This window comes from Crassostrea angulata, chromosome 2 (assembly GCF_025612915.1).
Source record: "Crassostrea angulata isolate pt1a10 chromosome 2, ASM2561291v2, whole genome shotgun sequence".
Taxonomy (NCBI): domain Eukaryota; kingdom Metazoa; phylum Mollusca; class Bivalvia; order Ostreida; family Ostreidae; genus Magallana; species Magallana angulata.
The window spans coordinates 15,647,331-15,671,672 of NC_069112.1; the positions used below are offsets into that span (position 1 = coordinate 15,647,331).

The 24,342-nt window shown below is 33.5% G+C and overlaps 2 protein-coding genes across 2 annotated transcripts in view; both read left to right on the forward strand.

Annotated features, from left to right (window-relative positions):
- The window catches only part of LOC128171678 (multiple epidermal growth factor-like domains protein 10), a 50,345-nt gene extending 35,601 nt beyond the window's left edge, over window positions 1-14,744 (forward strand). Inside the window, exons 5-13 of the mRNA XM_052837452.1 lie at window positions 7,852-7,989; window positions 8,315-8,452; window positions 11,715-11,852; window positions 12,041-12,181; window positions 12,301-12,438; window positions 12,673-12,810; window positions 13,331-13,445; window positions 14,300-14,376; window positions 14,695-14,744. Coding sequence (XP_052693412.1) covers window positions 7,852-7,989; window positions 8,315-8,452; window positions 11,715-11,852; window positions 12,041-12,181; window positions 12,301-12,438; window positions 12,673-12,810; window positions 13,331-13,445; window positions 14,300-14,376; window positions 14,695-14,726 — 1,055 coding nt within the window. The 3' untranslated portion in view covers window positions 14,727-14,744. The remainder of the gene's footprint in view (window positions 1-7,851; window positions 7,990-8,314; window positions 8,453-11,714; window positions 11,853-12,040; window positions 12,182-12,300; window positions 12,439-12,672; window positions 12,811-13,330; window positions 13,446-14,299; window positions 14,377-14,694) is intronic.
- A 1,565-nt stretch (window positions 14,745-16,309) lies between these two features.
- The window catches only part of LOC128171676 (multiple epidermal growth factor-like domains protein 10), a 33,061-nt gene continuing 25,028 nt past the window's right edge, over window positions 16,310-24,342 (forward strand). Inside the window, exons 1-2 of the mRNA XM_052837450.1 lie at window positions 16,310-16,376; window positions 17,310-17,543. Coding sequence (XP_052693410.1) covers window positions 16,310-16,376; window positions 17,310-17,543 — 301 coding nt within the window. The remainder of the gene's footprint in view (window positions 16,377-17,309; window positions 17,544-24,342) is intronic.

Sequence of the window (24,342 nt, forward strand, 5' to 3'; positions counted from 1 at the left end):
AGACTTGTAGCATCGTTTTTGAAAGTGTGTGTGTGTGTGTGGGGGGGGGGGGGGGGGTGGGCAAACTCATCCAACAAATCTTGACAAGCAAAAAAAAGAAGAATTTTGAATTTTTCAAAATTGTCAAAATTTCACCCATAATTTCATGATTTTCATATCATTTATTTTAACATGCTACCAAAATGGGGGGGGGGGGGGGGCAACTCCATGATAATTCAATTTTTGTATGTAAATTTTTTAAAAATAGTTGCTGCGAGAAAAAGTGGGGAGAGGACATCTTTATATCATATAACATGTGAAACTGATTTCATTCCACCCACAAGCTTGAAATAATTTTAATGAAAACAATATAAATAGACGTCATAAATCCCATATCAAACGACATATTACCACTTGATTCTGCGCGTCTTTTTAATGAATTTATAAACAGCGGCAAATTCTAAAATGTATTTTTAAAGGTAATGTTAGCTGCAAGTGTGTAGACCTTGTATGAAAAATTTCGGATGGTAGTCAATTTTTCCGGGATACAGACCGAGCGTGTACATGTACTAATCCTTCTTCACAATGTAATTTTTGTATATATCTTCTCTACACTGTAAACACAGTTTATTGAGAATAAAGTTCATTGTCATTGGTACATATATGCAGCTAAGGTAACTAAGAATGCTTCCAATAAAATACTAAGTTGAGTAATGCAAGCTTTTAAGAAAGCAGTACTTATATTTGTTTAAAATATAACACCCCCAATACTTCGTCTTACATTCGCTATATGTAGAACAAGCAGAACCAGTATCAGTCCGACCGGCCTCACCATATACATTGTTGAAATTTAATTGTCCTAGCATTGCATTGCTCTGCATGTACACAATTTCTTTTAAAAATTAAACACTTAAAGTGTTCATCTATATGGCTACACATAACGTACACACGTGATTCAAAATAACGCAGACGGAAAACGGTAAATAATTCAGTCATTAGGTCTACATTTAATAGAACTTGTAAAAAAAACACATTGCAGGTCTGAATGTTTGTTGATATGTCAATCTATCAATATACAGTTTGTTAATTATTTTCGATTGCTAAGGCTACAGCGTATTTGATGAACATTGAACAACATTTTTTCCATGCCACTTTTTTCCATGGAAGATAGCGAGTACAAGTATAAAGCATTTATAAAATTTATTTAATTACCTCTTTAGAATTGTGTATGGAATAAATAATTTATAAGTTGCTGCTGATGTTTGTTAGGTATTTTCGTTTGTAGATGTTTTGCAAGTAAAAAACGCGAAACGCGGGGCAAGTCATAATTAATATCCCTAATAATCGTAACTTAAAACTAGCGGCTTAGGATTCAAATATTATCGTATACGAATATTACATTCACTTTTTAAAATCATCTCCACGATGATAATTATATTATGTCCATCGCAAATCAGTATTTTTTTTTTGCTTTAAAAGAATATTCTATCGGGAGCAATCCCGCGTTCGCGTACATTTGTCATGTCAGTAATACACATTGTGCTTTATAAGACGGCCGTGTATACGTATTGTAGAAAATCTGAGTTTAATTACCATGTATTGGAACCATTTTATTAACACATCTCCCAGTACTGAAACAATTCAAAGTAACACAGTGGAGCGTTAAACGTGAACGTCCAGCTCTACAAGCACATGCACTGTCGTCTAGGCGACGGCCATGAATACAGCTAGCGACTCTCCTATCGATCGGTTACCTGAGTCTCGTAATGCATCTAAATATAGACAGGGGCTCAGTTATGAAACAAACAACAAAAATAAGGTCAGAGAGGTTCATCTTTCTGAAATGAAAATGTACATATGAATAAAAACATTTGGGAATTTTATGTGGAATTATTTTTGCGCGCTACATTTATCAGTTAGTGCATTACAAGAAGTCCTTTCATAACCTCATAAACGTGCGCACCCCCACAAAAATGGACCGAACAGACAACAATTGTTTCTGCAAATACTGACTATAAATTACGAAAACATTAAATTGAATACTATGGAAGGATTCAAAATTAATTTCTTTACAACTTTGCTTCAGTAATGCATTAGAAATTTTTATTCCTTTTTAAGTTATTGACAAGAAACTTTGGACGCCTCTAACTCCCTAATTATAGGGGCCAGCCCCTTTTTCGGTATACCGAATGAAAGGTCTGGATAAGACCAACAACTTTTAAGATACATGTTATAACAAATTTTTATCAGGTAGAAAACTAACACGGAAAATACGCGAATTTTTTTGAATTTTTTTCTTACCTTTGTTTCAACATCTATACCACCCCTTTTATTTGCATTTAAATAATAAATGAAATATATCTCGCACAAATTCAATGTATTAGCTTCCAAACCAGCCCATCTTTGAGACTCTGCCAGTCATCGTTATAGCTAAACCCCCCTGGACAAAAGAAGTCGTTAAATTTTACTAAAAGGGGAATAACTCAAAACCGGATATGGATTTTCCTCAACTAAAATATGCAACGACAACATCACGCGGCATGTTATCAGTCCTGAAAATTTCAATACAATCGGTGAACAAACGAGCGAGATATTAAGGATCAAAGTTGGCGTCTAGAAGAAAAAAAAAATAATAAGAAATTTGAAAATTTTTCAGAATAATAGTAAGGTTTTCCGCTGAGAGCGGAAAACCTTAATAACAAACACTAAAATGCCAGGGAGTTCTGCTGGACGCGATTTCATCTGTCTTCAATTAATAGGGTGTAAGGATGCCCGCCTACTTAATACATATGCTCACGCGTCAACCGATTAAAAATGACTGTATTTTGGATTTATAAATCGTTCTAAAACATTCGATCTGATATATCGTTGTTAACAATTCAAAACTTTGAACGATTAAATTTATTTTTATACCTACCCCGACCCTCACGGAAAAATCCATTCAGATAAATGGAAATTTCATTTACAAGACTCCGCGCCAGAATCAGAATGTCTCATTCATTAATTTTTTCGTAGTTATAGTGGACAAGTCCAAAATAGGAATTTTGAGACACATCATACAATGTGAACATATGCCATGAATGCAGTTTACTTTGCGTCTATTTTCTTATTTTGAGAGTCCTTTTTATCATGTTTATCATGGCTTGAAAATGACGGAAGGCCCTTGAATGTTGTTATCTTTATGCAGGCACGTAGCATCCTTTTTGAAAGTGGGGGGGGGGGCAGACTCATCCAAAAAATCTTGACAAGCAAAAAAAAAAAAAAAAAAAAAGAAACTTCCCCAAAATCTTCAAAATCCTAATCCGGGGGGGGGGGGGGGGGGGGGGGGGGTCTGGCGTAGTATGTATATAACTTCAATTTCAATCCTTATTTCCTTATTTTTATATAAATTTTTTACATCCTTGATAATTCAATTTTTTATAAGTAAATTTTAAAAAAATTAGTTGCTGTGAGAAAAAGTGCGGGGGGGGGGGGGGGGGGGCACCCACAAGCTTGAATTAATAATTGCCTTTAATGTGTCAACATTTATATTCATAATTGATGAAAACGTTATATGGGATGTAATAAGCAAGAGTGTTCAATGAAAAGGGTTTTCACATTGCACGTGTGTAATCCTGATTTAAAAATAGATTGCCATATTTGAAAGGTAAAAAAAAAAAGAAAAAGAGGGAGGTGTCATCGCAAAAAGATGATACACATTGTCTAAGTAGTACAATGTAAGTAATAGTTGGTGTTGGATTATCATCATTAACAAAGAATCATCAGTTTGGATTTATTAAAACAAATATAAATTCATATAATTGGAATGTTTACTGGAGGGGCTACGTACAAGTAATTCGCCGAAGTGGGGTACGTGTGACCCGATTTTTGATCAATTGGGCGATTTCATTCATCTGGAAAAGGGTTTCACTCGCGTGTACAAATGTAAATGTACATCAAAGAATTGTTAGTCAATTAAGTGTGTATGTTAATTCGATAGATTTCTTCTAAAACATTCAATCCAAAGTATAATATATGTAGTTAATAGTGGACACCCTCCCAATGGATCTATGCCGATGGATCTATCTGAGATCTCAGCTGTTGCGTGAATGGTAAAGAAAGACTTCGCGCCATAATACGTCTCATTCATAATTTTGGCTCGCCGATTTGTGGGCGAGTCCAAGTTAGGCCAGAGCACATGATGTGTAGGTGGTGTTACCCACTCTATTTTCTTAACTGGTCATATAATAAATAGAGATATCATGGATCTTTCAGTTTTGTCGGAGCATGTAATAAATGGAACCAAAAAATAAAGTAATTCTAATTGAATTAAATTGAAGTTAAAATGTAAATACCCCCTCCCACCTACGGATTAGGATTTTTAAAATTCCCCATTTTTTGAATTCCTTGTCAAAATTTTTTTTTGATGAAGCTGCCCACCTACCCCCCCCCCCCCCCCCCACACACACACACACTTTCAAATAACGATGCTAAATGTACGTGTTTGAATATCCTTTCCTATATGGTTAGAAATAACAAAATGTCTTTGATTTTTCATCTAATATATAACAAATTCAATTTTCAATATGGCTGTTTGAGATTATTCGATACATGTACATTCCTAAAATGATTTAAAATAATGAAATGATTTAATTTCCAGTGATATACAGGTACATGCACTCGATCGAAGAAAAAGATTGAAATTGCTTCTAAACTCTGCACGTTCAGTTTAATAATTTATGATCCGCAGCGAAAATTAAATTTCATTTCTTATAAGATAGCCTAATTGATAGATGCATGCTTCCATTGAATAAATTTGGGTAGTCAGGCAAGCTTTTGGAAAGCTATTGCTTGTATAATATTAAGGTCAGACGCGACCTTCATGTATCTTCCATTTTTTCCTATCTCCACAATGTGAATTAAGATTTCCACTTTGTTATTTCATAATTAAATTTTTATGTAATATGATTTTTTTGGTTTGAATATAAAGTGTTCATATTAAAATATATAGTATGACTTTACTTATAAGCATTCAAATGCATTTTGTGTGCTATTTTAAGGAAAGTTCGAAATATTCTAGCTCCAAAACGAGCCTGGTAATGTACTCTAAATTTTTTGGAATTAACAGGTTTAAATGTTAATAAATAAGGAATGAAATATCATGGAAAATTATATAAAACTGAGGAACGTCTCGTCTGTCCTTAATTAAAATAATATAAATAGACATCATAAATCCCATATCAAACGACATATAACCACTTGAATCTGCGCGTCTTTTAATGAATTTATGAACAGCGGCAATTCTAAGGTAATGTTAGCTGCAACTTGTATGAAAAATTTCGGATGGTACTCAATTTTTCCAGACGGAGAGCTACATATATGCAGCTTAGGTAACTAATAATGCTTCCGATGAAATACTTTGTTTAGTAATGCAAGGTTTTAAGAGAGCAATACTTATTTGTTTAAAAAATAACACCCTAATACTTCGCATTTCATTCGCTGTTTGTAGAACAAGCAGAACCAGTATCAGTTCGATCCCTACCGTATGTACATTGTTCGAATTTAATAGCCCTTGCATTGCATTGCTTTGCATGTACAAAATATCTTTTAAAAATTCAACACTGAAAGTGTTTATCTATATGGCTATTAATCTATATGCACATGTACACATAGCGTACACATGTGATTCAAAATACCCCAAACGGAAAAATTCACTTATTGAGTCTACATTTTATAGAATTTGCAAAAAATACATTGCGGGTCTGAATGTTTGTTAATGTGTCAATCTATCAATAAACAGTTTGTTAATTATTTTCGATTGCTAAGGCTACATCGTTTTTGATGAACATTGAATAACATTTTTTCCATGCCATTATTTCCACGGAAGATAGCGAGTACAATTATAAAGCACAATTTATTTAATTATCTCTTTAATATTGTGTACTAGTATGTAATAAATAATTTATAAACCGAAGGTTGTTTGGTATTTTCGTTTGTAGATGCATTGCAAGTAAAAAACGTGAAACGCGGGGCAAGTCATAATTAATATCCCTAATAACCGTTACTTAAAAATAGCGGCTTTGGATTCAAATATTATCGTATACGAATATAAGTTCACTTTTTAAAATCATCTCCACGATGATAATATTATACCCATCGGAAATCAGTATTTTGTTTTGCTTTAAAAGAAATGTTCTATCGGGAGCAATCCCGCGTTCGTTTAAATTGCCAGCGTACATTTGTCATGTCAGTAATACACATTGTGCTTTATATGACGGCCGTGTATACGAACTGTAGAAAAGTTGAGTTTAATTACCATGCATTCGAACCATTTTATTAACACATCTCCCAGTACTGAAACAATTCAAAATGTCTCTGTTACAGTAACACAGTGGGGCGTTAAACATGTGTACGTCCAGCTCTACAAGCATATGCACTGTCGTCAAGGCGACGGCCTGAATACAGCTAGCGACTCTTCTATCGATCGGTTACCTGAGTCTCGTAATGCATCTAAATATAGAAAGGGGCACAGTTATGAAACAAACAACAAAAATAAGGTCAAAGACGTTCATCTTTATGAAATGAATATGTACACATGAATAAAAACATTTGGGAATTTTATGTAGAATTATTTTTGCGCGCTGCATGTATCAGTTAGTGCATTACAAAAAGCCCTTTCATAACCTCCCAAACGTGCGCACCCCCCCCCCCAAAATGGACCGCACTGACAACAATTGTTTCTGCAAATACTGGCTATAAATTACAAAAACATTAAATTGAATACCACGGAAGGATTCAAAATTAATTTCTTTACAACTTTGCTTCAATAATGCATTAGAAATTTTTATTGCTTTACAAATTATTGACAAGAAACTTTTGACGCATCTAACTCCCTAATTATAGGGGTCAGCCCCTTTTTCTGTATACCGAATGAAAGGTCTTGGTAAGACCAAGATCTTTTAAAATACATGTTTTAACAAATTTTTATCAGGTAGAAAACTAACACGGAAAATACGCGAATTTTTTTGAATTTCTTTCTTACCTTTGTTTCAACATCTATACCACCCCTTTTATTTGCATTTAAATAATAAATAAAATATATCTCGCACAAATTCAATGTATTAGCTTCCAAACCAGCCCATCTTTGAGACTCTGCCAGTCATCGTTATAGCTAAGCCCCCCTGGACAAAAGAAGTCGTTAAATTTTACTAAAAGGGGAATAACTCAAAACCGGATGGGGATTTTCCTCAACTAAAATATGCAACGACAACATCACGCGGCATGTTATCAGTCCTGAAAATTTCAAAACAATCGGTGAACAAACGAGCGAGATATTAAGGATCAAAGTTGGCGTCTAGAAGAAAAAAAAAATTATAAGAAATTTGAAAATTTTTCAGAATAATAGTAAGGTCTTCCGTTGGAAACGGAAGACCTTAATAAATAACTATTTTGTATTATTGACATTTGACATATCGCAAATGGAATTAACTTATTTCAGTGTTAAGTTTTGCACAGCGTAGTTGAAATGCAAGAAATAAAAATAAAAAGATTGATTTTAAAGAATAAACACACCATTGATTATTCATCACAACAACAGAAATACTATAAACAGACTAATACATACACCCTATAAAGCCATTGTATGTTGTTATACATCGTTGATATTCCTCAAGTATCTAAACCATCTCTCAGAGGCGTGTCTTTGTTTTTCTGTATTTATGCCGGTTTTAAGAGGGTATTATCCCATGTTTATTACTGACCAGCCGATAAAGATCGGCTGTTGTCTTGTTTTAGGGGGTATTGAAGAAATTAAAACGGAACTGATCGAGACTTCTTGAGTCAGCCGGTAGTTTCACTGTATATGTTAACGTAGTGTGATTTGTTTTTATATAGAATGCATCTCTGGATTGTATGGCAATGAGTGTAACGTTAGCTGTAGTCAGTTCTGTCACGATCAGTTATGTTATGGAACAACAGGAGAATGTGTTAACGGTTGTCAAGATGGATACATAGGAGGTCTCTGTAAAACACGTAAGATTGCAGCCGTAATCATGTTTATTAAGTTCCTATCAATGTACAATATGTAATTAATGAATTATATTGATTGTCAAATAACAACACGATGTACTTATTTCATTGATGCATTTTTATGATGAGTATGATTCCGTTACAATTGTGGGACAGTGAGATTAAAATAGCTGCATCAATTCAAAATAATCAAAATAGTGCATATTTTGTGAGATCAAGTAACCGTGTTGCTTAGGTGTTGAAAAGCCATTTTGTTTTGTTCTGTTTTGAGACGCTTCAAACATTTTTTTTTTATTAATTACGAAAATTTGATAATAATCTAATTTAGGGTGTCCAAATGGCTATTTTGGAAGAAAGTGTCTGGAAACTTGTGGAAAGTGTCTACATGACCAAACATGTAACAACGTTAATGGAACTTGCATGGATGGGTGCGATGAGGGACTAAAAGGAGATTTATGCAAAACGGGTAACTGTTTAAATACAAAATTTGAGTTTGATGATAATTAACACAATATAATAAAATAAATGATCATTAATACGTAATGGCTGTCAATGAATATAATTTGCATCATATATTCGAAGACGATATACTTTTTATTACTTCGAAAACTGATAAATATGATATTATGTAAGAAAAAAAATAAAAAAAAAAGGTTTTGATTGAAATCGTTTTCATCACACACGCGTAATATTAAACATTTTAAGCTCACCTGAGCTGAAAGCTGAAGTGAGCTACTGTGGTTTCATTAATATTCAAGGGCATCAATTTTCGTGGATAAAGCGAAAATAACAGTTTCAAGGATACGTTAATTCGTGGCCAATGACCCTATCAATACAAAATGTTAATAAAAATTGCACTTCAATGAACATTTAATTTCGTGGATCAACCAAACAACGAAATCCACGAAAATTAGTATTCAACGAATATTGATGAAACCACAGTAATCTGATCACATTTTGTCCGTCGTCCGTCTGTCTGTCCGTCTGTAAAGTTTTTCACAATTTGAATTCTTCTCTAAAACCGCTAGCCCAATTTCAACCAAATTTGGCACAAAGCATCCTTATGGGAAGGTGTTTATAAATTGCAGAAATGAACTATCGATCTTTATTTTAAACGGAAAAAACCTCGAAAATGTAAAAAAGGGGGGTGCATTTTTAAAAATCTTCTTCTCAAGAACTACTGAGTTAAATTCAACGTAATTTAGCGTAAATCATCCTTATGGGAAGGAAAATATAAATTGCAAAAATTATCGGCGAATTCTGTTTCAAATTTGAGTAATTTACGAAAATAGAAATAAAGAGATAATCGCAGTCGATCAGTTTAAAACTTCGGGTTCGGTATTCCATATCGAAAACGAAAACTTTTTAATGTTGAAGCATGACAAACGGGTCAAACTGACAAAGATGAATTTGCTTGTTGTGCAACAGTTTAAGTGCAAATGGATACTTGAAACATGCTCAATATATTTGTGTCGATTTCATGAAGTGAATTGAGGTTAAATCTTTCAATGCGTTGACATTTTCACTCGTGACCGTGGTTTTACGTTGTTGTGAATTTCGTTTATGGTTTTTAACTTGCGGGGATATAACGCCTGTTTTTTGGAAGTTTAACGTATCGAATCAAATACAGACTTCGGTAAATCAGACAGTTAATTGTTTAGCTGCGCAAAATGAGCAAAAACTGATGCACTAACAACATATTATATTATAAATACTATACATTATATTGGAAATTCGGTACGATCTCTACGTTATGACTGATTATAATGAAACGTGTTTTGTAAGGATGTTCTGCATTTTCACTCGTAGCGGAAATTGTTTTTGCTGCAAGAAAAAAAAATTATTAGCAAGATACAGAACTTTTATCACAGAACTGAGGCCATGCTTTTGTTCATTCTGAATAGGAAATACCAAGTTTTAAAATATTGTTGAATGTTATTTACTCCTGTGAACAAAAAATTGATTCAAACCACGCAGAATTGTGAGTTCTGTATCTTGCTTATAATCCTACGATTGACGCTGAAATTTTGATTTATCACTTGAAATGTCTCACTAAATGTTAAATACTTGTACAGAAAAATTAAAAGGGTGATATGCTGTAACAACTTTTTGGGGGCCCTCCTTATACGATGAATCTACACCAACGTTGTTGGTTTTTCCGAAACAATTAAATAGAAACGACCTCTTCAAAACAGTTTAAACATTACTGTTACGAGGATAAATGTATTATCGCTATTCTTAAGAAAAAATTTACAGTAGAAAATCATCTTGATTTGAATGAAGATGAAAATAAAGGGCGGGCCTTAGTAAAAGTATGAAATATGCCTGTCAATACATTACAGTCTGATCTGAGCCTCATTGAGGGGGGGGGGGTAGACCTTATCAAAAATCTTGACAAGCCAAAAAAAAAGATTTTGAGTACGGCTATGTCTAACTTTGCAAAAAAAAAAAGGGGGGGGCAATAATTGTATTATTATACAATAATATATATATATATATATATATATATATATATATATATATATATATATATATATATATATATATATATATATATATATTATAAAATAGCTCTTTAACATATCACATGACAACATTTTTAATGTGAGTGTATTCATTGATCAAGTGAGTAAGGTTATAAAACGTCGCACGAGTTTATGCCTGGTAAACAACAATCGTTTATAACGCAGAAGACCAATCAAATTTTTGAATGTTTTTAATTTATGCGCCTTGAGGTACAATTATCTTTTTTCACAATAAAATACAATAACTAGCTAGTACAATGTAGTTAAGAATGAATATGTACCTATATGCATATTCTCATATATAATGTGATCGTTTTATAAAGTGAAGGGCAAAACTAAACTAAAGGGAATTGGAGGTTAACAGTGTACTCCTACCAAAAATTTAATTTTATACCTTGCAAAGGATCTTATTTTTGGTAAAAATGGTATTTCATACGGGTATAATGTCAAAGATTACAGTACTGATCAGACCCAACCTAACACCAGAGTAAACCCCAACTAAACCCCGGGTTTACTTTTTGGGTTTACTTGAGGTTTACTCTGGGTTTATTATTTAAAATGTGGGTCCACTCGGGGTTTACTTTGGGTTTACTCTGGGTATTTTGAAATTGCTTTTGAGGTATACTGTATTCACTGAAGTGTGAAGCAGACTAGAATTTTAATCTTACTTTCCTACTGCCTGTGTTTCCTACCCCTTGTATATTCCGTATACACAGTTAGCGTCTGCTTTCAGGGGTATACTTCTGACCGGGTTTACTCTCTGTGTCCACTCTGGGTTTTTACTTTGGGTTTACTCATGGTCCACTCTAGTAAACCCGAAGTAAACCCCGAGTAAACCAAGAAAGTAAACCCAGGGTTTAGTTGGGGGTTATTTTCTGTTAGGTTGGGTCTGATCGGTACTGTAAGTGTATGAAAATAAGTGTAAATTTTGGATACAGTTTATTTTATGGTATTCTTTTTTTGTTTTTCCTACCGAGGGGCCATATGGCACAGTATCCTTTGAACACCGATATAGGGCATTGTTGCTCAGGTGAGCGATGTGGCCCCATGGGCCTCTTGTTTTTTGATGTAATGCATATCTTGCTTAAAAAATGAAAAAAAAAAGTTTTTGTTGATAAATGATATTGGTTTGTGTGTCATTTTTAAAAAATAAAATCCCGTATTCAAATACATTTAGATCCGTTATTTTTGGTGTAATTTTAGCATGTTATCCTGGTGAATATGGGCGGAACTGTCAATTCCGATGCAGTGACCATTGCTACAATAATGAAGTTTGTAACCCATTCTTTGGAAATTGCAGCAAATGTGCGGATGGATATCAGAACGCCAAATGTAATGAACGTAAGTTCTTTTTTATATTAGTCGTATTTTGCATTTTCTGTCAGAGATAGGATTGGTAAGAAAATAAACATATCGCAATGTATATAAATACCTGCGAGACAAATCAAGAAACAATGCAATTATGTTAGCCAATCTTTGTTTTCCGTTGTCTGTTAACAGGTTTATTTGTGGGGTTTTTTCCTTTTAAGAATGCGATGAAAGGGATTATGGAGAAAGCTGTATGTTTCAATGTGGACATTGTTTGGATAATATCACCTGTAACAACATTAATGGCACCTGTCCCAGTGGATGTATGCCAGGATGGCAGAACACAGATAAGTGTGATAAACGTACGCCAATGCTTAGATATGATCCATTGTCAAATATTCATCTCCTTTAGTGTTCATCAGATTGAATCAACGTTTTACAATAATTGGCGAGCGTTTTACTTTATCTTTGAAATGTTCAGGATGTGCAAATGGTACATTTGGAGTAGGATGCAAGCTTACATGCAGTGGAAACTGTAAAAATAATGACACATGTGAAAAAAGTGACGGGGGATGCAAAAACTGTGCTCCTGGATGGGAGGGTCATCTCTGTAATAAAGGTAAGAACATATATAATATAAAGCTGGATTTTAAAGGCGTATTAATCTTCTTCACAATAAATCTATGTTGATTTTCATTATTGCAAGAGGAAAATTCGCAATAAGTTCCTGTATATCTTTTTTAAAATCATTTTTAAACAACAAATATATGTATATTTGTTTGAAATACATTTTATACACCATTAACAATAAGTGTGCTACTAAGTAACTTCTTTTCTTTGTAATTAACCAAAGCTTGTGATATTGGATGGTTCGGTTTAAACTGTCAGCATGTGTGTGGACACTGTTTTAAGGCTAAACACTGCTTTTCTACCAACGGAAGCTGTTCTGGTGGGTGCATGGAAGGGTACAGAGGAGAAATGTGCTCAGAGAGTAAGGGTCTTCCATTTTGAACGTTCCATGTGTTAAAACCCATCGCTATGAAATTGTAAAATTGTATAATTTACCACTATATTTATTACAACCGTAATTAGTTTCAAAAAAAAGAACATATTTCGTTTATATAATAGGTACAGTTTCTACTACATTCATAAAGTAACGAAATATATCAAATTAAAAGCCTCTACATGTATATCTTTGCAATCCTACCTCATAATCTTATCGAGATTATGGTGCAGTCGACAAAAACTTGAATTCTTTATTCATTTATCATATGTAAATACGATTCTTTCAGTTTCTTTAAACACAAATAATTTCATTGTTAATAAATTTGATTGTTCATATTCATTCAAGGGCGTTCATATATAACACATTGTCGTCCATTGGGATTCTTCTCGCCAGGTGTTTAACAGTCTACAAAATGGATCAACTGTTTAAGTTTAAAATTGTCGAATGAGATTCAGAGTCAAATTTAAAATATAACCGTTTTTGAGATATATCTCTATATTATTAGGTGTATTAAGATCAACACAGGATTCGGACACATCGTATGTTGCAGTCATCGCTGTTCTTGTAGTCGTCATCGTCGTCCTGGTAACCACTCTAGCAGTACATGTTGTTATCTTAAGGTACATATCAATTATCGAAAGTCTAAATCCGTATTTTACATGCTTTTAAATGAATTATTTACTTATCAGTTCACAATGATTATATGTTTTTTAATTATATATATCATCGGTATAAAAAGCAGTCGCTGTTGTGGTCTTTAGGTAGATACTATTTATTTTGTAGCAATATTTTACATGCTGAGCCATGTAACAATATTCTAACGATGCACATTTCCTAGTAGTTTGCTCTATTACAGCGTTCCAAACAAATATAAATGGTCTCAATTATTATTAATTCTGTTTTATATTTTTTGTATGATTTTATTCTCTCGACCTAATATATGTTTTGATTAAACGGTTTGTAGTACAAAAAATCATCCCTGAATGTAGTGTCAGCCTGTCAAGGACGGATATGATATATTTGTTCTTTTGGGATATTATTGAATTACAAATTCTATCAAAAGACAAAAGTCAATGTATAATTTGTAGATTCTGTTAACTAAGTGATCGATCTTCTGTAATCATTTTGCAATGTTTCATAAACGAGACAAGTTACACATTTCATAGGTAATAAGGGTAAATATATTCTATAGATAAATTCGATAAAAAAATGTTTATTTAATAGGATAAAATTTATTTAAATAAAATGGTGGTTTTGCAAAATGTTTTACGGATTATTTAATTACTTCATTTGCGCTAAGACTTACTAAAAATAAATCTACAAAAGTTTTTTTTTTCTAAGCAGAACTACTTATTGACATGTGCATTTCATATATAACTGGTTTAAATTCTGATATTTACTAGAGATGACTGATTCCACTGTATTATTGTTCATACGTTAAGTTTTATAAAATGTAATTTTTCATTCATTCCAGGAATACTCGTAAGAAATTAGTAACAAACAGTCGAATAAACGAAGCCGAAATGTATGATTTACCAAACGCAAAGACAGGTAAAAAAACAGTTAAATGATTTATTCTACAGTTACCGTCTACAGTCCCCTACCTTCACCGCATTAGGGTAACAACCTAATTACACTATGGATAATAACTAGTAAATGAGGCATCTGATTGATAGAACATAATTTGATTTTTAATTCAGCACAAAAAACAAATAGATAGAGGAATAATTAGCAAATAAAACTTTAAAATGGTATTCGTTTCAATTCAATATCTTTTTGGTATTTTTCATTAAGACACACATTAAAATTGCTGAAAATAACATAATCTGTGTTACTATTCACAGTATATGTTTCCATTTTTTGTTTCAGAAAACAGCCTGTATGATGTAATCTCCAACTAATAAACCTGACAACTTAAACACATATTTGTCTGAAATATGTCAGCAGAAATTCAATTATATTATAATCGAAATCTGAAAATCTTCAGAATAAGGAGTTAAAATTTGCATTCAAGCTATTCAACACGAGGACAGAAATCAGAAGTCAACTAAAAACATATTTTCAACAGTGCTATGAGTGGAGACGCTTTACAATTGACAATAATTCATACTAGTATATCATATTTTAAGACATTTAAAGTATCAGGAGTGAGGATTTGTATGAAAACGATTGACTGAGAGGATATAAATCAATCGCAATTGTTTTTCAAAGTATTATGAATTGATACGTCTTACCATTGACAATAAAGTACATATATGTGTTTATGTCATAAAACATTATATCATTTATCATAAAAAATTAAGCTACCCTTATTCATAAACATATTCATATTCATCTTCTTTTATCTTCGACTACCAATGTATCTTGTATTCAGCATCTAAACTTATGCTCATCGCGACACACACAATCATGCACTGTGGTATACATAGTTCATGCAGTGAATTTTTTCTATAACTTATTTACTATGTTGGTTATATAGTTTGGCCGAGTATACAGTATGATATAGACGTTATGAGCTCTGTATGAATACCACCAGGGTTCGATATTGGTGCAAAGTAAAACATCACTATCTGTTCAATGTATTGTAGGTATTGTGGATAACGTTTTGCATTGTTTTTAAAGAATACCCCCTCTTTTAAACATAGAACACACAAGTGTTTTACATTTTAAAGTCTGTGCAGCCTGGTTGTCTCGATCAGAAAGCAACCGGCCGTTATTTTCTCCACCGATATATATACTGGAGGTTTATCTTTTGAGCTACAGCAAAAATAATAGCTACATATATTTTATGAACTAATGTCAACTGTAATAAAAACATGTCTATAAGATTTATAAGTGTTAAAAGGGAACGGCTTCGATCAGAAAGCTGCCGACCGTTATTTTCTCCACCGATATATATACTTGAGTTTTATCTGTGGAGCTACAGCGAAAATAATAGTTACAAATATTTTATGAACTAATGTCAACTCTAATAAAACATGTTTACAGAATTAATAAGTGTTAAAAGGGAACCAATATAATGTCTCACTACAGTATATATTTGCACTAATATTTAAAACGTTTAGTACAATCCTTAAATCATATTTATGAAAAATAACAAATACGATATATATTTATTTTAAACTGCCATGGTGTGAACGGAAAACGTTTACTGTACACCCAAATGCAAAACCAAGTGCATTGCTAAATACCATGCACAGTTGTACAGAAAAAGTTACATTTAGAAATATACTTTGTAAAATTCAAGTAAAATTTTTAAAAAATAAGTTTCAATGCAGTATCATACAGCTAAATATAACACAATTAAAGAAGTCAGTGTGTTATGTTAACATAAAGCAAAACAGCTAATATATTACACACGTGGGTTTTTTGCATAGTCAGAATATTGAATGATACACGGACATTTTATTATACAAGGACGCATTTATTGGTTAAAACTGTCGTTGAAACACAAACGAGAGATTATTAAATGGATTGCACGAAGATGGACGTTAAGAATACATATCTTCATGTGCTTCTTCTGCTGAATATTACCGCTGCCTCCAGTTACTGTATGTATTCTATATGATGTTTGATGTAATAATTAAACCCAGAATAAAATGAACTGTATGGCTACTTATAGTTTTTAAAGGTAGATAGTAATTGATATGTTTTAGAAATGTAGCTGTTCTGCTGTTGATATCATTTTAAGACATCAACTGTGTAAATTGGAAATAATGGATAAAAATACGACTGCTAGAATAATTTCTTACAATTTGCTAGTTTTATTACTATTGTTTGTAATTGATAAGTGCATATGTTTCGATTAACTTATATTGTTCCATCAAATATTTCGCTATCGATTAAATCACCGGTACACAGATAAATGCAAATAAATTTAAATAAAGAATGTGAATGTTTTATCAAAATGTCATTATCTCCTTTATATCCACTAAAATTACACTAAAGCTTGATAAAATGTACGCGCTTATGGTGTTTTTAATCTAAACAGTTCAGTGTAATGCGAATTATTTATTGCTGTAAGCAAAAATGCATTTGCACATCACAAAAATATCATAAATTGAGTGAAAAAAAACCACCAGAACAAGTGTAAAAATTTATATATTTTTATGATTCTCCTGTTATATGCGGTGACTATAAGTATGCTACTTGTTTTTCTTCTTTCAATTTGAAAAAAATCATGAGTCATAAGAGAAAGCCTTAACGTATTTAATTTTTTTTTCTGCGCATTCCATAAAGATATGTGGTTTTTGTTTACTAGTTTTCTAGATGAAAAATTTGCATGCATATATATTTATCAATGTAGTGGCAAAGAGTTGATACATTCATTTTCAACAATTTTTTTTTCTAAATTTAAACATTAATTGTTTGCAATTCCCGCTTTGTGATAAGGAACAATATTTGCGTTATATTCTCATGTTTATGAATAGAGACACTAGTAGAGCAATACACATTCATTCCGAGAAAATAATTTATTATGACAGTGCAGTTTGTCGATCCTGGTGTAACTGAGGCTGACAGTAGTCCTGTTCATGTTTCTGAATTTCCATGTGGGCCATACCCCTTTTGGCCAAATAGAACGGTAGATGGAAACTTCAGTCAAGGCATATTGGCCTGTTTGCATACAGCTGTATCAGGTGTCACAGAGGCGTGGCTACGAATTGATCTACAAACCGTTAGAAGTATCAAGTCCATAAAATTCTGGTACAGAAATGACAGTAAGTATATATGATTGAAAACATAATTTATTATCTTTTTTTTCTTTTTTTATTAATAAGAACATTCGGTATAAAACAAACTGAAAACGCGCTCTGCAATTTTTGTTTGTTTGTACGTTTGTCCAAGTAACAATGATCAAGTTCGTGCTTTGAATTTTTTAAATTTAGATTGCGATTTTTAATACCACACAATTTTTATTTACATAACAGCAAAATTGTGTCCAATATTAAATAATGGAGTTTCATTTGTGAAATGAAACAACTTGTAAAACATGGTAAAGTTTAAAACATGAAAAATCGTGTTTGGGTAATGGGAAATTATTAACCTTGTCATAAACAACTTTAAAGGGAAAGCCAGTTGTTGAGGTACAAGCAATATTCAGAGCTTAAGATTTTTACAAGGATCGGACAATATTGGTTAACTTGAATTCGTTGTGCAAAACATATCTTTACAGGATTTTTTTCTTTGTCTGTTTTTAGAAAACACAATTACACTTAATTTGGATTTTAACCTTTGAATTTTCAATTAGCTGATATATTTTGATTGATCATTGAAAATAGATTAATAGATCATTGCATTTATCTAAAAGTGATTTTGTACGCAGAAAAAATCATATCCATGTTTTACGATAGCTTGCGAATTTACAGCTTAGGAAAAAACTTATCCTGTATTCTTCTTACAATGCATCTACATCTATTGCTTTTAAAGGTTTGTTTTAATTTTTTTAGAAACGTTTTTAAGGTTTTTGTATCTAAATCCTTTTAATTGTGATCGATTAAGACAAAGCGATATTAATGAAATATAGCAAATATAGTAACATACGTTTTAATTGTATGTTCCTAACTTTTGAAAGATAATATGTTTTACTCAACACCGTAAAAGAAACGTTTGTATCAAAGCTGTACATTTAAAAAAAAACCAATATTTAGTTTCGGCATGTTTATTTTTTTTTTACAAAACAATTATAAAGCTAGAAAAGGGTCAAACTGTACTTTTTTAACGAACCACTCTTGGTTAGGGTTGCTGTTTGTTATAAAATAAAAATTGCAAATGCGTTGTTTCCTAGACACACTTAATGGAATAATGAAGTAAAATTTTAACCGATTCAATGAGGAAATAGTTGCTATTTGATTTTAAAATCAAAGGTCAATTTCTTTTTATTTTTAATTGTAAAAGTGTGCATAAGTTGAATTTATATATCCGTATAATTCCTAAACATATAACAGAAAAAAACCAGTTCAACTGGACACTTATACTTTATACGCAGGTAAGTTTAATCAACTAAAAAACTAATAACGTTCAGATAAATTTTATTTAAAGAGCTTTATTTTAATGGAATTAATAATGAACAAAGATAAAAAGTGAACGTATTTACTTATGAATTCTTTTTGTGCTTCGGAACCGTTCAGCGCACCAAAGCTATCATGTCATAGTTTCACATGTTTATATTATATAGCTTACCTCTTAAAAAAAATATATACAAAAAAAGGAAAATATAGACGAAAACGACCCCCCATTATATGGATATAGGATCATATTCTAATCATTAAATTGTCTTTTTATTAGTATTGTTCATAGAATCCTATTTACAATCGCTTAGAATTAGTAATTCTATTGTTTACTGCAACCTATTTTAAGTTTAAATGAGAGGATTTGAAAAAGAAATCTGCTTGAACGAAAACAGTTTTTTTGTAAGCCTTCCGTCTTACGGATCCAATTGAGGGTCAGCTCAAACTTAGTGATGACAAGTCCAGTATTTCTTTCTCAAGCGGTTTTATTAAGCGTGATCGTATAGTTACAATTACATCAGCTAATAGCAGCCCAAATCAGGAGTCTCAGAATCTATATCTTTTAGCGGAATCTCTAAATCTAAATCTCAATCTCTCTTAATCTCTTCAACATCATTTTACATGGGTATATATAACATTTTACTTATGATGGACAGTTCTGACTAGTTCGGCCCATTTACGACGATCATGAGTGAACATTTAGTGTTCAAAATTAAGATTAATAGTTTATTCCTAAATAAAGTAACAGAACCGTCAAAACTGCCAATCAAAGAGTCTGGATGCAGGATGTGAGTCTCCGAGTCCTGGGTATCGGAGTCCCCCACCTAGTATGAGGCATCACTTACTCACAATACGTTCATTCATACACGGCATAAAAGGTTACAAAGGTTAATATATAGAATACACAATACATGACTCAATATAGAGTTCTAGAGCTATCGTTGCAGACACAGAATCGCCAAATATGTCACATGTTGTTAAACTCTCAATTTGGATATTATTATGCCCGTATTATGCACCTGGTTTCATAACATCATTTAGGAATACTACGCATTGCTACAAGAGTCACAGAGTTCATTCTGTCAATTATCATTAACACCATTCAGTGCGCAGCATCTAGGTATCATAGTGACCATTATGTAATACTAGCAATTCAAGGCCATAGCATGGCTATCTGTTTACATACGTACCCCAAACAAAAGAAATATCCCGAAGGGAGATTTCTCATGCCTGGCGCCCGGAATAGGAAAGCGTCCTTGATCTACCCTTGATCAGACGAACTTCCTAGTGACATACCAGTCAGAACATCTATGTTAAGAGATAGTAACAAGTGACATGTTTCCACCTCCGGCTTGGAACACCATTCATCTATAAAAACAAATCTATACCCAGGATGTATACATGTTCATAAAATCATATAGCTTGATTATATCGCATTACAATCATGAAAACAATAATGAATAAAGTATGATAATTAATGACCAAAATGAAATAACCATAGTTGAATATAATCGTAATTCATCATCAAAGTAATACTAAGTATGGTTAAGCTTGATGTCACATATATATACAAAGTCAGTGCATGCTTATAAGTTCACAAAAATAGCTCTTCCTTCCTAGGGGCGAGGTTCGCGTCATAAGTTCGGAGTCCATCGGTTTCTTCCTGAATTTCTCCAGAGTGAATCAACAAATACAAGATTTACATTAGCACAAGATAACGCACATTTCTACTTTAACACATTTCACATTTTTTTAATTTTCGCTAAATTTCACCATCCTTTCATAAGGAATACATAACTTCTTCGCGGCTGTAGCTTAATTATTCATCCATCATCGGCACCCGTGGATAGAGGGTCGGCGCGGATGGCGAGGCGACTTCTCGCGGAGCGTCTCCTGCGTTCCTCTGTTGCGTAGACATCGCGGCCTTCTCTTCCAGGTATTTACGTGCCAGCTCTGGGTCCGGTCGATAGTATTTGGTCCATGGATAGTCTTCATTTTCCTCCTCTCCAAGAAATTGTTGTGCTAGTTTAGTCGAAATGGTCCCCGTGTTACTGGTCAATTTGCGAGTTGCGATTGTTCCGCTTCGTCGGGGTTTCTCTTGGATCCTAGTGACTTTCGGGATTGGTTCAAGTTCAATAATGTCGCTAGAGGTCCTTTTCTCTGGATTCTCACAACAAAATATAGTGTCTTTGGAAGAACCTTTCTTATCTCCGTCACTACCCCTTTTTCGACAACCTGTCCAGCAACCACCACAACATATACCACCCCATTTTTTTTATTGTTTTACGTTTCTAAATACAAAGTCCTATCATTATTGTTACTGCCAAAGTTAAACACAAATAAAACCAGGGGCTTCCCACCCAAGATGAGAATTTTCTGGGTTGCAAATTAATAACTGGCAATTCCGCCATAAGTGTATTCATAGGGAAAACTTTTAAATTAATATATTTTGTCTTAAGATTAAACCATGAAAACCTGATCAACCTTGTCCCATACTCAAGATGTAAATCGCCAATTTGATTGTTTTTACCAATATCTTAAATCACTTTAAAAAATTAGTCATACAGTTTCTTTACTTAGACGCTGTTTCATGTATTTCGAGTATATGTTAAATCTCTTTAACTCCGCATATACATACAAATAACCGAGGTGCTGAGTCCGCGTTTGCTAGTCGGCGAATCTCAATACATGTTTTATGTCACAGGGTGTCAGCCTGCCATACCTTTTTAAAAGCGTGCAATATATACAAAGCTAAGCTCATTCACGATTATTTACATCTACATCATACGATAAAATAACTTATTTAATTTATTATTTTGGCTAATTCCTTCATAATAGCCAAACAATCTACAGCAAACTTTTGTTTGCTATTTTTCCCTACAGGGCTTAGGGATTAGTTTACGCGGTTTAGGGATTGGTTTGAAGCCTAGACCTACTTTAGGGACTATTTCATCTATTTCCATATTTTCATCTAAGGGTACATTGGGGTTACCCAAGGGTATTTCATAATCTTGACCACTATTTTCATCACATTGTTTTGACTCATGGGTCTCATCCGATTCTGAATCTACGGTCTGATCATTCTCGTGTTTATACTGCTGATCATCCATGATTTTCTTAGCTCTTATACGTCTTTGAAGTTCTGCTAGGGGAATATCCTCTTCGTCTGAAGATCCTTCTCTTTCCCATTGTTTGGACTGTATAGCTCTTTCCAATGGTTCTGGTTGCATGTCTTCATTTTCTGACGACGATTCATCTTCCGGTGGCACCACATAGTTAGTTTTTCTTAGAGTTCTTCCACCATCTTCAGTAGTTTGTGAAAGGGGCCAGTGCGAAATATCTGCCAGTCTTAATTGTCGCGCATGGCATTTGGTGGTTAATCCAGTCAATTGATCTCTCACCACGAAACTAACTGGTCCTTTCTGCTCTATGATTCGATAATATGGTAGCCACTTTTTATCTAACTTATTTTGTCTTCTGTTGTTCTGAAGGTAGACAGGGTCACCTACCTGAAAATTTTCATCTTTGCTTCTCTTATCGGCCTGAGCTTTCTGTTTCTTCTTGGCTTCCTTCATATTACGATGTACTAGCAGGAAAGCTTTATGTTGTTCTTGAAGGGCGATCTTGTGTTGATCTTCTCCCGCATATCTACTTCGAGGTTTCATCAACGTATCAAGAGGTAATACGACATCTCTGTTGTACATAAGGTAATATGGGGAAAACTTTGACGAATCGTTAGGATGGAAACGAATGGCCGCCAACGTCTGATTAAGATGAATATCCCATGTTTGAGCGTTGTCTGTTGTTTTCTTAGCCATCACGTCATGTAAAGTTCTATGAAATCGTTCTACTTTACCATTATCTTGAGGGCTGTAATAAGATGTTTTGATATGGTTGATATTCAATTCTTTCAAGGTTTCTTCCACTTTCTTGTTCACATTTTCTGTTCCGTTGTCTGTGAGGATTTGAAGAGGACAGCCATATCTTGGATATATTTCTTCTAAGATAAGATGTACTATGTTGTCAGCTGACTTATCAGGGACGGGAAAAGCTTCTGGCCAACCAGAGTAAATGTCAATAAAAGAAACTATGTACTTGTTTCCCGACAAGGATGTTGGATATGGTCCTGATAGATCAAGTCCTACTTTAGCCATTGGAAAAGGTGGTATATCTGTCTTTTGCAGTGGAGGTTGATTTTTCTTATTGCTCCTCGTTTGGCATACTACACATCCTTCTATATAAGAGTATAACCTTTTGTACAAATTTGGTATGTAGTACTTTTGTCTGATTACGCCATATGTTTTGTCCACTCCCATATGTCCAAGTCCGTCATGATACTGCTGCACTACTAAAAGTTCTAACTCACGTGGTACATACAGGCGAAGTTTTGGGCCTTCTGAGTCTCCATCTGAAAGATAGTACATAATACCATCAATTTCCAGAAACTTCTTTTCTTCGGTTGCTGTTGCTGTTCCTTTACTTAACCGATTCTTCAGTTTCTTGATCTGCTCGTCGTGTTGTTGACTTTCTTTGATGTCGATATCCTCTGGTAGATCAATAAAGAGTTTGACCAATTCGTCGTGTTGCTTAACTTCACATCTGGCCAATCTCTTAGGCGAAAAGGCATTGGAATTAAGTACGTTCACTTCAAAGAAATTGTCCTTAACATCTGGTTCATCATGCTCTGATTGTTCTTCCTCTTCACACTCCAGGTTGACTGTCGGTAATCTGGATAAGAGATCTGCACAGCACTTAAATCTTCCTTCTATGTACTCTACCTTACAGTTATATCCTGCAATACTTAATGCCCATAGTTGAATTTTCTTATTTTGCATTGGAGATTCTAAGATATACTTGAGCGGCTTATGGTCTGTTCTAATAGTAAACTGAGCACCGTGTAAATAATGGTCTAACTTCTGAAGGGCGTAATGGATTGCAAATGCCTCCTTTTCTATGGTTGACCACTTTTCTTGAGTTTTACTCAGCTTGTGTGATAAGTAATATATTGGCTTATCTTCTCCCTCATCTGTCTTTTGAGTAAGGCACGCTCCAATACAATTGTCGCTGGCATCGGTGTACAGGATGTAAGGCTTATTAGTATCTGGATATGCTAGTAAAGGCACTACCGTTAAACTTTCTTTAATAAAGTCAAACGCTTTTTGGCAACATGGTGTCCATTTGAACCTTGCATATTTTCTGGTTAAGTCAATCAATGGTTCCGCAATCTTAGAGAAGTTCGGTATAAATCTCCTGTAATAACTACACATACCTATAAAGCCACGAACTTCTCGGACTGTAGTGGGCGCTGGTAACTTTCTTATAGCTTCGACTTTCTTTGGATCAGGTGTAACGCCATGTTCATCAATGATGAAACCAAGATATTCTGTCTGTTCCTTGAAGAAACTACATTTCTTTAGCTTCATTTTAAGTCCATGCTTCCTTAGGCGGTTGAAAACGTCTTGAATATGCCGAAGATGATCTTCCGGTGTCTCTGAGAATATAAGATTGT